At 38.7% G+C, this 11,730-nt stretch overlaps 2 protein-coding genes across 2 annotated transcripts; one reads left to right on the top strand and one right to left on the bottom strand.

Annotated features, from left to right (window-relative positions):
* The first annotated feature begins 421 nt into the window (after positions 1 to 421).
* Positions 422 to 1,564, top strand: LOC105622289 (negative elongation factor E). Its single transcript, XM_012203708.1, has 3 exons — positions 422 to 511; positions 721 to 1,211; positions 1,321 to 1,564. Exons 1-3 carry the CDS (start codon positions 422 to 424, stop codon positions 1,562 to 1,564), a joined length of 825 nt encoding a protein of 274 aa, XP_012059098.1.
* Positions 1,565 to 2,329: 765 nt separating this feature from the next.
* On the bottom strand, positions 2,330 to 11,730 carry LOC105622288. Its single transcript, XM_012203707.1, has 3 exons — positions 11,555 to 11,730; positions 9,290 to 9,647; positions 2,330 to 7,362 (listed from the first exon to the last, which is right to left on the bottom strand). Exons 1-3 carry the CDS (start codon positions 11,728 to 11,730, stop codon positions 2,581 to 2,583), a joined length of 5,316 nt encoding a protein of 1,771 aa, XP_012059097.1. The 3' UTR covers positions 2,330 to 2,580.

Here is an 11,730-nt window from a genome sequence, read left to right as displayed (position 1 = left end):
TTTTGCGAAAGCAATATTTTATTATGAAAATCGGTTTAGTTTATATTTTACGAAGTTACAAAGTCGGTTAAAGAGCTAAGTTTGCAATTTCGATCTTAAAAACATTATAATAAATAAAATGATATGCTATATGCTCGATTTATTTACAGTGCGAATATATGTTTTCATGCTGTTATTTTATCTGCTAGAAATAATATTACATTATGAAACTTTTTTGATTTTTTTTTTTATGAAGCTGCAAAGACTCGTACATAATTAGATTTTGCAAATTAATTTTTGAAAACAGTAAATAAAATTATATGTATCTCAAGTGCACTGTAGTACACATAGACCGGTTAGACGCAGGACGCGTTTTCTCTATGATTCTCCAATTTTGTTTAAAAAGTCATAAAGAATATTGCAAAAACGTTGTTGATATTACATGCAAAATATGGTATACCTGCATTTTCCGTCAAACCTAACAGAGGAAGAGTTGATGCTGCAAACTAAGTTCAATAAGCTGAAGAGGAAGGTACAGGTTATGTTTTTGTATGAAATATTCGATAAAATTTAATTTATCTGTTAGATATCCATTTCTCAATTAATTCATAACGCAAAATTCAAATTTTTGTTTAATCTACAAGTAAAGATCATCGTTTTTTTTCTAACAATTATATCTTGTATAAAGTATTTTACCTTACCTTTATTTTTAATTCTTGTCAATCATTCCTCAAATTATAGAAAAAAGCGCTACAAGATCTAAAAGCTCCTAAACAAGAAACAGAACGCATTCCTCAGGCTCCAAAACGGCCTACAGAAGCAAGAGATGCTCGCGAAGTTGCCAAGAAATTGATTAAATCTGGCGTAATCACAGCCCCAAAGACTCCTAAGCGACCGGAGCAAACTTTCAAAAGATCTCGCGGACTAGAAAGGAAGTTAAACAGTACAGAAAAGACGATTAGTTCCTATCAACCATTTTCAGCAATGCAGGAAGAAGAAGAAACAGAGACAGTGAGGCCAAAAGTCAAGGATTTATATAATAACTTTGTTGGTGCTCAAAACACTGGAGAAAGAAATACCAGTGATACTCCAGCTCCTGCTAAACAAGAAATTAAACCACGTGCAGGAAATACAATATACGTATGCGGTTACAAAATAACAGAGGATTATCTAAAGAAGCACTTCCAAAATTTTGGAAATATTATCCATATTTCCATGGAAGCAGAGAAAAAGTAAATATAAATAATGTTTTTTCTTATACATACTAATGTCCACTCAAAGTTTTAGTAAATATTTTCGATGCAATTATTAATAATCATTTCTGTTCTTTTTTGCCCATAGCCATGGCTTTATAACCTTTGAAAAGGCCGAAGCTGCTGAGAGAGCAATAAGTGAGATGGATGGTAGCATGGTCTCGTCCATCCAATTAAAAGTATCGTTAGCAAGAAGGCAGCCAATAATAGAGCCAGTTAGCGACACTATGTCTAGCTCTATGTGGTCACCAATAGCGGCTAATTATTCACAGAAAAGTGCACATAAAGACAGACGGGAACTTAAAGTATACGAAGAAGATCTCTTTCAGTAACTGCAGGTATTTTTGTTGGCAATAATTTTTTAAATGCGATATTATATATAATACCCAATATTACCAACATACTATTATGATAGATCATTTTGTTACATCCACTATTTGGAAATACGATTAATTTATTTTTAATTGTACTTTAATTGTACTTTTTCATTTTTCATTATAATATATATCAACAAATTTGAATAGCAAACATTTGTATACTCCATATATAATAATTGGTTTATTATTATAATTATAACAAAAAATTCATAATAGTGTAGAAATATTCATCAATATTTATCAATAAGAAAAAATATTATATAGTCGAACCTTGTTTGTAAAATCAGCTGAATCTTAGATTTTAATTTCTTTTTTGTTTTTTCACATTGATTTTGTGATTAATTGAATTATATATAAAATGTCTTTTTGTTAATTCTTTTAATTAAATGGAAAACACAAATGGATATTATTCATTTTACTTTTAATTTCAGTTTTTTTAAGTCATAAAATTATGATTGTAAAAAAGAATAAAATTATTAATAGTTATATCAAAAGTATCTACTAAATCTTTAAATTTACGTTATAAATATAATATAGGAGAAAATAAGGTATCGATTTTTTAGAGAAAAGAATAGAAATTGTGTTCTCTGACGAAAATTATAAATTAATAAAGGCTTGATTAAATAATCTTTTTTCTTAAATGTTATGTATATTATTGACTGATGTATGTATATGTATATAGCACATGAATTATACTAAGAATTATTGTAAATAGTATTCTTTAAATATTAAAGTTTTTAATTATATATTTGGCATATATTAATAATATAATTACAATTTATTTTTTACAAACCTGGCACTTCGTTCTGATATGTGTACAAGAGCTCTAATTCAATTCGAATTCCTTACTTCGTCATATCCTATTTTCTTCAGACAAAATTGTACAAAAAATTTATACAATATGAAATTTTAACTTCTATAAACCAATAAATTATTTATGGACTTCTTTGGCAAATTGGATTGTAGAAGTGCTATTGAGGGGGATTAAAATAATCCCAATGATGATGATGTGTTACAATCCGTGTGCTACTGAAATAATATATCAACAAGCCTGCGATCAGAAGTAACAAGGCGCATATCGTTAATTCCACATCTCTTATCTTCTCTCTCGTGTCATCCATACTTAACGTAGACGCTAAATACCCTATAAAATACCTCATGACTTTAATACCAGCCAATCGGAGTGCTCGAAGAAGCTGCTGCGTAGTATCTATAACGCCGGGTTCTATATCAGAGCGTTGACTTGTTGGCGTTTCACTCAGAGAAAAGAACTGAGCTGGAATTTCGGAAGCTGGAAAGGCGATGAAATGAGTCGAACTCAAAGGAAAGGAAGAAACTGGCGATTGAGAGGACTCCCTTTGCTTTTCCGTAAGGGATTGTCCCGCGTCGGAAGACTGGGAAATAACAGCACGCTGTGGTTGACTGTCTTTAGGGAAATCTTGTCTCGTGTCCGAAGAATAAGAAATGACGGCACGCTGTGGTTTAACGTCCGCAGAGATACCGTGTCTTGGTACGGTTGAATCAGGGGTCGACGTATCAGGAGTCACGGAAATGGCTGGTGGCAATGAACGAACCGGAGATGCGGTTTGCCGTATACCTTTAGTAGGTGAGGAGGATCTAGATCTTGATTTGCGAGAAGTCTGTTCTTTACTGTCGGACACATCGTCCTTGTTGCTACGAAGATCCGTAGATATTGCGCCCAGCTCGGTAGTAGCAGTAGTGATAGTAGCAGTAGCAGTAGTAGTAGTAGTAGTAATAGTAGTAGTAGTCTGAACAAAGATACTCGGAGATTCGCCGACACGATCCGGCGATTCTCTCAATTCGGAAGACTGGATTGAAGGCGCATCCGATGGAGGATATTCTCTCGATTCGGAGGGCCGGGTTGAAGGCGTATCCGATGAAGGATATGAGGCACGAGATTCATCCACGTGGGAGTCCGACGTGGTTCGTGGACTCAAAGTTAAGGGATGTTCGGAATCTAAAATTCGTAAGGACTTATCTTGAGCGATCGTGAACAAGTGTGTGGTAGATTCTTTATCCTTGAATTCTAATTCATCTATCATAAGTGTCTGTGAGGAAGGGAATTCTTTGGCTTGAGCAACTGAGAAGGGATGTGATATCTCTTTGTCCCTGACATCTACTACGTTTGTTTTAACAACCTTTTGATCCTTGTCAGCATCTGTCTTCTCATCTTCTGCAGATATTGGTTCATTTACGACAGTCTCGCTGGGCTTCGCCGCTTCCGTCGGAACATCCTGTGACGCAGATTGTCGCTCTTGAACTGGACTATTAGCCTTGATAGGAATGTCGGTTATCTTGTGGCTCACGGACTCCTTTTCGCTCTCGCGATATCTTTCTTGTGCCTGGGTAGTCATCACGGTCTCCAAATGACTCCTGATCGCTATCAGCTCTCTGATGATGGCCGGCGACAAACTTTCCTCCATGGAATCGCCACCTCTCAATTCCGATGCCGTAATCATCATCGCGTCTACTTCGGACGCCACGATTTTGTGCGCTTCTATCTGCGACACGCTCAGTCGATCAACTTTTAAATCTCCGACTTCGAGACTGCTGATTCTCAGCGGCTCATCGGACAAAAAACTCGGCCTGACTTGAGATCGCGATTGTGATTCTTCCGTGACGTGTTCCTCTAGATGCGGCGCAGATCTGTGCTTCGATTCCTCTCGAAAGTCGATTTCTCTCGTAGGCGATAGTGACGTTAGTGATACAGTCTCGTATGTCATTCGAATGTCTTCTTCTTTTGGAAGCCGTTCTTCCTCTCCTTCTTTCTCTTTTTCTTCTTCTTCTTCTTTTCGTAAAAATTGTAGGATTGGTAACGGAGGTACGGGAGGTGTGGTCGTTCTGCTTGGACTGGGTATATGTTCCATCGATACCATTATCTGCGAGCCTGATCTAGAAGGTGTCATTATAAGTTTCGCCTGGGTGATCTCTAATTCCTCAATCACCATATCGTCTGGCAATGGATCGGTCTGTGTCGCCGCTGTCATCTCCATTGTCTCTTCATATTCAAACGGAGTGCGAGGTCGTCCAGTCATCGCATGTTCCTTTCTTATCCTGGGTGGTCGCGGTGGCGCCGGAAGCGGACGGCCTTGGATCTTGTCGAGCAATTCGCCGCTGCGAAAATCTCTATGTTCAACCTCATCCGCGCCGACCTCGATATATGGCGCAGATTCGGATGGTGTTAGAGTCATACTGATGATCGTATCCGATGTCATGCTGATGTCTCTTATTGTAGTGGGTCTTAGAGTACTATACGCTCGTTGAGGTCGCCTAGGCGGGGTTGGTCTCGGCGTTGTAGCGAACTTATCGCGTTTTCTTCTGGGCGGTGGTGGTCTGGGCGGTTTATCCCGCTTCTCTACAATTGCGTAGCCCGAGATATCTCGCGTCGAGCTATTCTCTTCCTCCTCTCGCGGTATGTCCTCTTCGACGTAACCAGCTTCTGGTAAAGACTCCGCACCATGCGATGTTCTGTCCTCATCAACGACTGACATGGTCCTCGAACGGGATCGTCTTTTCGGCGGTATCGGTATCGGTTCTGGCACAATGTCCTGTCGTTGAAGTCGCGCGTCTAAGTCCTCGACGTTAATGTCCTCGTGACTTGCGGACATGACAACGTCGCCATTTGCAAATTGCTCGATTAGTGATTGCCGTGATCGCGACGATCTTGCTGGAATTATCGGCTTCCTGGATTCGATGATCTCGATTTCCCAGTCGTCGCGATGACCATTACAAATCGGTGCGCTTTCGCCGCTGTTTCTTCGGTCCACCATTTCGCGATGCGAACGTTTTCTGCGTATTGGTATGATCGGTGGCACGGTTGAAGGAGTAGCAGATGAATCGGGTGCGGCAGTAATGGGTGTCGAAGGAGAAAGTATCGATGTCTCCATCGGTGGCTGCGAATGACTACGCAAGGATGACTTCGACTTTCTGCGCACCGGTTTCACCACGACTATATCGTCCAATGGTTCCTGTAACGGTTCCGATTGTTCTCCCTCCGTTTGATATACCACTTGATGTCTAGAATCACTTCTAGAATCACTCCTGGTGCGCTCACGAAACATCTCGATCGATGCCTCTCGACTATGTCGCGCCACTCGTTCCCGTTTTGGTCTGACCGGTGGTACTGCCTCATTGGACTCTTCTAAATCTTCTTTATGCTTTTTCAAAGTCCGCGTTCTCATAGGACGTTGAGGCGGAATAGATGGAAGCTCGTCGTCTTGCAACACATTGATGACTTCTGCTCTGAGAGCATCTCGGATTTCATCGGTTAAGTAATTGCCCAGATTCATGTCATCCTGACTGATACCGCTCTGTCGTAAAAAGAACTCGTCCGAGTCGATCTCCTCTATCACACCGCGACGTCTTCGATCACAGGAACTGCCGCTCGATGCTTGCTGCTCTCGATCAGACTGTATCGAGGAAGGCTCGCGTTCTTCGCCTTCTTCCTCTTCGGATGCCATCTTATGTAGTCCAAATCGCCTCGGATCCACCGCCATAAACGCTCCTTCATACCTTTCTTGCTTCAGAACTCGTGGCATGTCTTCGTCTAACGATCGCGATCTCAGAATTGATCTGAATTTCTCCTTGTGCATCATTTGCTGTTCTGCATGCCAATCATCCTGTATTGCCGCATCTTCGTTCTCTTCGCTGTCATCTCGATGAACGTGTTTCATCTCTTGATCGTATAATTTCGGATCCACCTCCATTACTTCCTCGTGTTCGTATGACTCATCTCGCCTTCGTGATTTGTAGGATCTTTTCGGAGGAGCGGGATGCCGATCCGACATCTCTGATGATTCCTGTTCGTAGTCCATATACTGTATCTCCTCTTCTTCGTACTGTTCTCGTTTTTTTGTATCTTCCCATGGAATGGCATGAGCCACCGCCATTATCTCCTCCTCCGTTCCAGCGGACAATCTCGGCGGTTCTTCTATTGAACTTTGATGCCACGGAGGAGACCCCTCGCTTCCTGCTGCTTCCTCTGGACGATCTTGATCCTGAACGTAAGCCGAATCTCCAAAACGTTGCGCCCACTTGGTGCCAAAAAATTTTGTCTTCCGAGTACGAGGAAAGGTCGCGCTCTCTGTTGATTGAGTCCTGAAGTCTTTAGGCGAGGACGTCGCATACTCGCCGCGCTTCTTGGACTTTTTATCAAAGATGCGCGGATACGTAGCAAAATCAAAAATATTACGCTTGGAGCCAGTAGTAGATTCTGTCGAATACTGCTGTTGTTGCTCGCGTAAGGGAGGCGGCCGTTTAACGCGAACGAGCGCGCTAGGCAGACGGATGTTGGGCTTCTTGATGTTGAACTTCGATTTATCTGGCAAGTGGAAACGCGACTTGTCCGGTAAACTGAACTTCGGTCTCTCCGGCAGGTGAAATTTGGATCTATCTGGCAGACTGAACCTCGGCCGTTCGAGATTGAATTTCTCTGTCTTCTCGGAAATGGACGTTCTTATCCGATCGATTCTGCTGGGCCGCTTCTCCACAGACTTACGGGACTTGTCCGACTTGCCGCTGCTAGCCGCCGCTGATCTCGTCGTCGTCGTTGTCGTTGTCGTCGTCGTTGCCATTGTTTTTTCGGATTTCTGTCGTTTCTGCGGAAACGAGAACGTGGGCCGCTGGAAACCACGGAGCCGAGAGCGTAGCTTACTAGCCTGCGTCTTCAGGCGTTGAGGTAGGCCACGAGCGCCGCGTCGAAGCGGCAACTCTTCCACCGCCGATGAGTCTACCTAAAATAATAAATGCTTCTCTGAAAAATAATGTGGGAATGCGAACCTTCTAAAAGAATCTAAAAAATCTAAAAGAATCGAAACTTCCGGCAATACTACAATATTAAAAATATAGTCAACATTTTTTTTATTTTTACTTTAAATTTAGTAAAGATAATTAAATTAAGACAAATTAATTATAAATATATATTTGTTTTTATTAATGTTATGTGCTCATATGTTTTCCATTTCAATGAGCCACATTAACTCATCTGAATGCTAGATATTTATTTAATATTCCTTCAAGTAAATATTACTCCCTCTATATAAGATACTCTTAAAAAAAATTGATGCTATTTAATATATATAACGTATAATAATAATTAAAAGACGTAAGACATTTGCATTATTTAATATTGTCATCAAAAACTTTTATTTTATTTTATAAAAAAATTATTAGAATTAAAATATTATAAATACCTCATTTTAAAGTCACAATGAAAATGGATTAGTGTCGTGCGAAGCATTCAACATGCAATATCGTTTAGAAACATGCAAAGTATATTAAAAGTGAATATTTTAAACTGTGGCTAACTGTGAAATAGTTAGCCACTGTAGCTAATCGTTAAGTAAGCCATCGTGAGATTCGGAATCCATTTCGAATTGTCGGATTCACCGAAATAAATCGTGAAAACTTTCGTGAACTGTCGCGGAGCGCGCGCGAATGACTTCGTCCTCATTGAAAAATATCTGCAAGGTCGAGGGATGATTAATATTCCGGCGGCGCCATATATTCTTGGATCCGATTGCGCCACCGATGGAGAAGCTCGAGTTTTCTGGAGAGTATTGCAACCAGCGATATTGCACAATCGGACAGTGACACTCTTGCGTTTGAGCCTCCTTTTTACACGTGAGTTTCGCTAAATATAGGCGGTATATTCGACGCGAGTAAAACAAATCAAAGACAACAAGACGAGCCCTGCGAGCTTCGTAGCTTTTAAATTCCGGGGGTCTCTATCGATTCGTGCGGCTATATTTAACCGTTTTTTATTTTATTCCCTTTTGTTCAATTCGCGAACAAGGTGCCTTTGCAGCAGCCACAATTCTCGGCCAATAAATATTGATTTACCGATTTGTGTTATTACTTCAGCATATATAAGTTAAAACTGTCAAATAAAGAAATTAAACCGTAAATTTCATAAATAAAATAAAAAATAAATTTTATAAAAAGGAAAACTAAGATTATTATTGTATCATTAATTAAATGTATCTACATATTCTATAAGAATATCTCACATTAGATATCATATTATAAGTATTGTTAGTTACTAATTATAGGTTAGATAAATTTTTCTGTAATTAACTAATAAGGAAATCCATAGAAGCGATTTTGATGAACTTTGAATATGTTATTTTCTGGACAAAATAATAGAACACGTATTTTTTTATAAGGTTCCAATCGCATTTTTAGGAGGTGCAACATTTCTCTGAAGAAAATTGGTTTTTGTTTTTCGAAATATCATCGAAACTAAGAGAAAATAGAAAAAAAATCTGAAATAGAAGTTGAACGAATTTTAAGAATACTTAATAATTATGATTTAGAAAAACATTTTTAAATTTAATTTTTTATTTAAACAAATTTTTTTTAAGTTATTATAAAATACTTTTTAAACCATACAACTTTTATTCAGGATATTTTTTTTTCTCTTACAGTTTCGATAATATAAATTGTAATAAATATTATATATATTTAAAGAAAGCGACTTATTTTAAAAGGATGTTGCACCATCTAAAATTGTGATTGGACTTTTATTAAAAAATACGTTCCTTATTTTTATCTAGAAAACAATACATTCAAAGTTCATTAAAATCAAAGAACTCTTCCATGAGTTTTCTTGTAAATTCTTTTTTCTCGTAAACATGTATGAACTTAAACTGTGACTTCTACCTGAGTAGTGTTGACTTCGCCATCGGTTCTGGATTCTGTGTAGAGAGTGGATGCGAGAAATTGCTCCTCAAGCCTATCCTGAAACTGTTGTGCCGTGGGTTCCAATTCTTCGGAAGTGTCACCACCGGTTTCACCGAGTTCGCGGCCTTCCATCGCGCTGTCCTCGATTTTGCCATCCAAGGGGAGAATCACGTCGCCATCCAGAATCAATTCCGGTGGCAGCCGGCCCCGATCGTCGATGCTGTCGTCGCTGTCGGCGACGGGCATCACGTCCGTGTCGGTGATTCGCACGACCGGTGCCATCGCTGGATGCGGCAACGGCGGCGGCGGCGGCGCGATCGGTTCATAGTCGTGCTCGCTGCAGCGAGAATTCACGTTTATAGCGTGAGACCGATTGTATATAAATAAAACTACGTATTCGCGTCGAATCATTAACACGGTATTTGCCCAGCGATTTTCTATTATTCTATGTCTTACCATGTACGCCATTATCATAAGCGTATAATATGATGACATAATATGATTAAAAATTAAAAATTATTAATTGTTGAATAGAGATAAAACGTCCTACTTTATATTTCATTACCTAGCTATTTGTGTCGTTTAAAATTTTATTAGATAGCACTTATTTCTTAAATAATTTTGATAACGTCGGCCATTATATAGTGAGTGCGATTGAATATCGGACATATGAATGATTACTGCGTGTTAAATAAACAACTAAGAGTACATTTATTTCTATGATTTTGCTGTTTGTAAAGCTGCGAATTTTGAATGTATTTTTAATGAAATGTAATGCGATATTTTAATTAGATTTCATCGTCCAGGCAGAGTTTGCTTATCTCGTAAAGTTAATAAACAATTGGAATATAGAATGCAATGAATGTTCAGTAAAGATTATCAGATAAGTTAATAATAATTATCTTCGAATTGTCCTGAATCGCAATTATCGAAAATGTATAATATAAATTATATATTTGAAAATTATAATGGAAATGATACGATAAAAGAGTTTTTATTTCTAGGATAATTCAAGTTTTCTCAATGCATGATATTCGATAATTAACAAATTTGTAATAAAAAATAATATGGAGGATATAAATAATATATATATATATATATGGATAAAATTATATATATATATGTATATATATTAAATGTAAAATTTATTCAATTATTTGAAATGTGTCTAGGCTTCTGTTTACACATCTTTCACTTTCTCCAATTCGAATATGACTTATTACTCTACATGTTTGACCCTCTTCCAATCTCATGAGACGTAAACGAGACAGGGCAAAATTATACAGGATATCTATCGAGATCATGTCAATCGAACGAAATTCATCAACTGATACATGCCTCCATGTCATTTCGCGTTATGTTCGTTTTTTTAGACTCGAGCAAAAAAGTCGATTATGTTTTTATTGTCACTTTAAAGAATATAATATTTCACAGTTTTCTCATCGATCTCCTATAACGTTTTATTTCTTTTTACATTTTATTTATTTCTCTGAAAATACTTACATCACTTTTCTATGTGAAGAATTTACGACTGTATCTAAAAATTTCTCATACTATAAACTGTAAGTCAGTTATAAAAAATGTTATAATTAATTAATGTCATTAAGTTTAAATTTTGAATGTGTGTGCTACAGATATAAAAAAGTCCAAAATATTGCAAATATTGTAAATACTGCAAAAATATCTGAGACGTCTTAAATTTTTTAAACTGTCTCTCTCTACTACTGTCTTTCTCTTATATTTTCACGTTATTTGAATATCTTGCATTGATAACTTTTATCAATAAACAACATCTTATTTTGTTTCTCCATAATCCGCCTGGATTCGAACTGATTGCGAATTACATTATTCTCAGCATCCGCAAACGCGCTCTGTTCAGTGTAACACAGTTCCGTCAGATGTCCAGCTTCGCCCCGGGGACATCGCAGTATGCGTGGTGTACCGGTACACGGATGCGGGACACGCGGATCGCGGACGGGGAACTGGACTTGGCGAATTTGGGAGCTGACCGAGCTTTCTATCTATAGCCATCCGGGCGAACCTTAAATAGCTGCGACGATACGCGACACGATTTCACACGGTGTAACCTATCACAATGCGCAACTAATACCAATAATGAAATAGACATGGTAATCTCCAGAAGAGATCACTTTACGTAGTTGACCGTCCGAGGGTAGGCCAATCATTATTATTTTCCGTCGATTTTGACTTGGACGGAACATTGATGTATAGGGGGATACTGACCTGCAGCGGACCGCAGGTGGCTGCTGCATCGTTCTGGATGACGGTCTGACGAGAAGAGCACGTCGTTCCGGCAGAAGCGAGTCGCTCCGGTAGAACTGACACCCGCAACGGACCTCGCGTCCGAGGCTCGACGTTGACGACGCCCGCGAAGAGCGTCCTCGTTGCTCCGGCTCCAT

This window comes from Atta cephalotes (assembly GCF_000143395.1).
Source record: "Atta cephalotes unplaced genomic scaffold scaffold00043, whole genome shotgun sequence".
NCBI lineage: Eukaryota > Metazoa > Arthropoda > Insecta > Hymenoptera > Formicidae > Atta > Atta cephalotes.
The sequence above is the reverse complement of the archived record's forward strand: the minus strand, read 5'-3'. Positions and strand labels throughout refer to the sequence as shown.

Coding starts and splice junctions, on each gene's coding strand:
- LOC105622289 (XM_012203708.1), top strand. CDS start 422: ATGCAAAATATGGTATACCTGCATTTTCCGTCAAACCTAACAGAGGAA. Junction 512..720: donor TCAATAAGCTGAAGAGGAAG/GTACAGGTTATG, acceptor CTCAAATTATAG/AAAAAAGCGCTACAAGATCT. Junction 1,212..1,320: donor TCCATGGAAGCAGAGAAAAA/GTAAATATAAAT, acceptor TTTTGCCCATAG/CCATGGCTTTATAACCTTTG.
- LOC105622288 (XM_012203707.1), bottom strand. CDS start 11,730: ATGGAGCCGGAGCAACGAGGACGCTCTTCGCGGGCGTCGTCAACGTCG. Junction 9,648..11,554: donor CCACCTGCGGTCCGCTGCAG/GTCAGTATCCCC, acceptor TTCTCGCTGCAG/CGAGCACGACTATGAACCGA. Junction 7,363..9,289: donor GCGAAGTCAACACTACTCAG/GTAGAAGTCACA, acceptor TTATTATTTTAG/GTAGACTCATCGGCGGTGGA.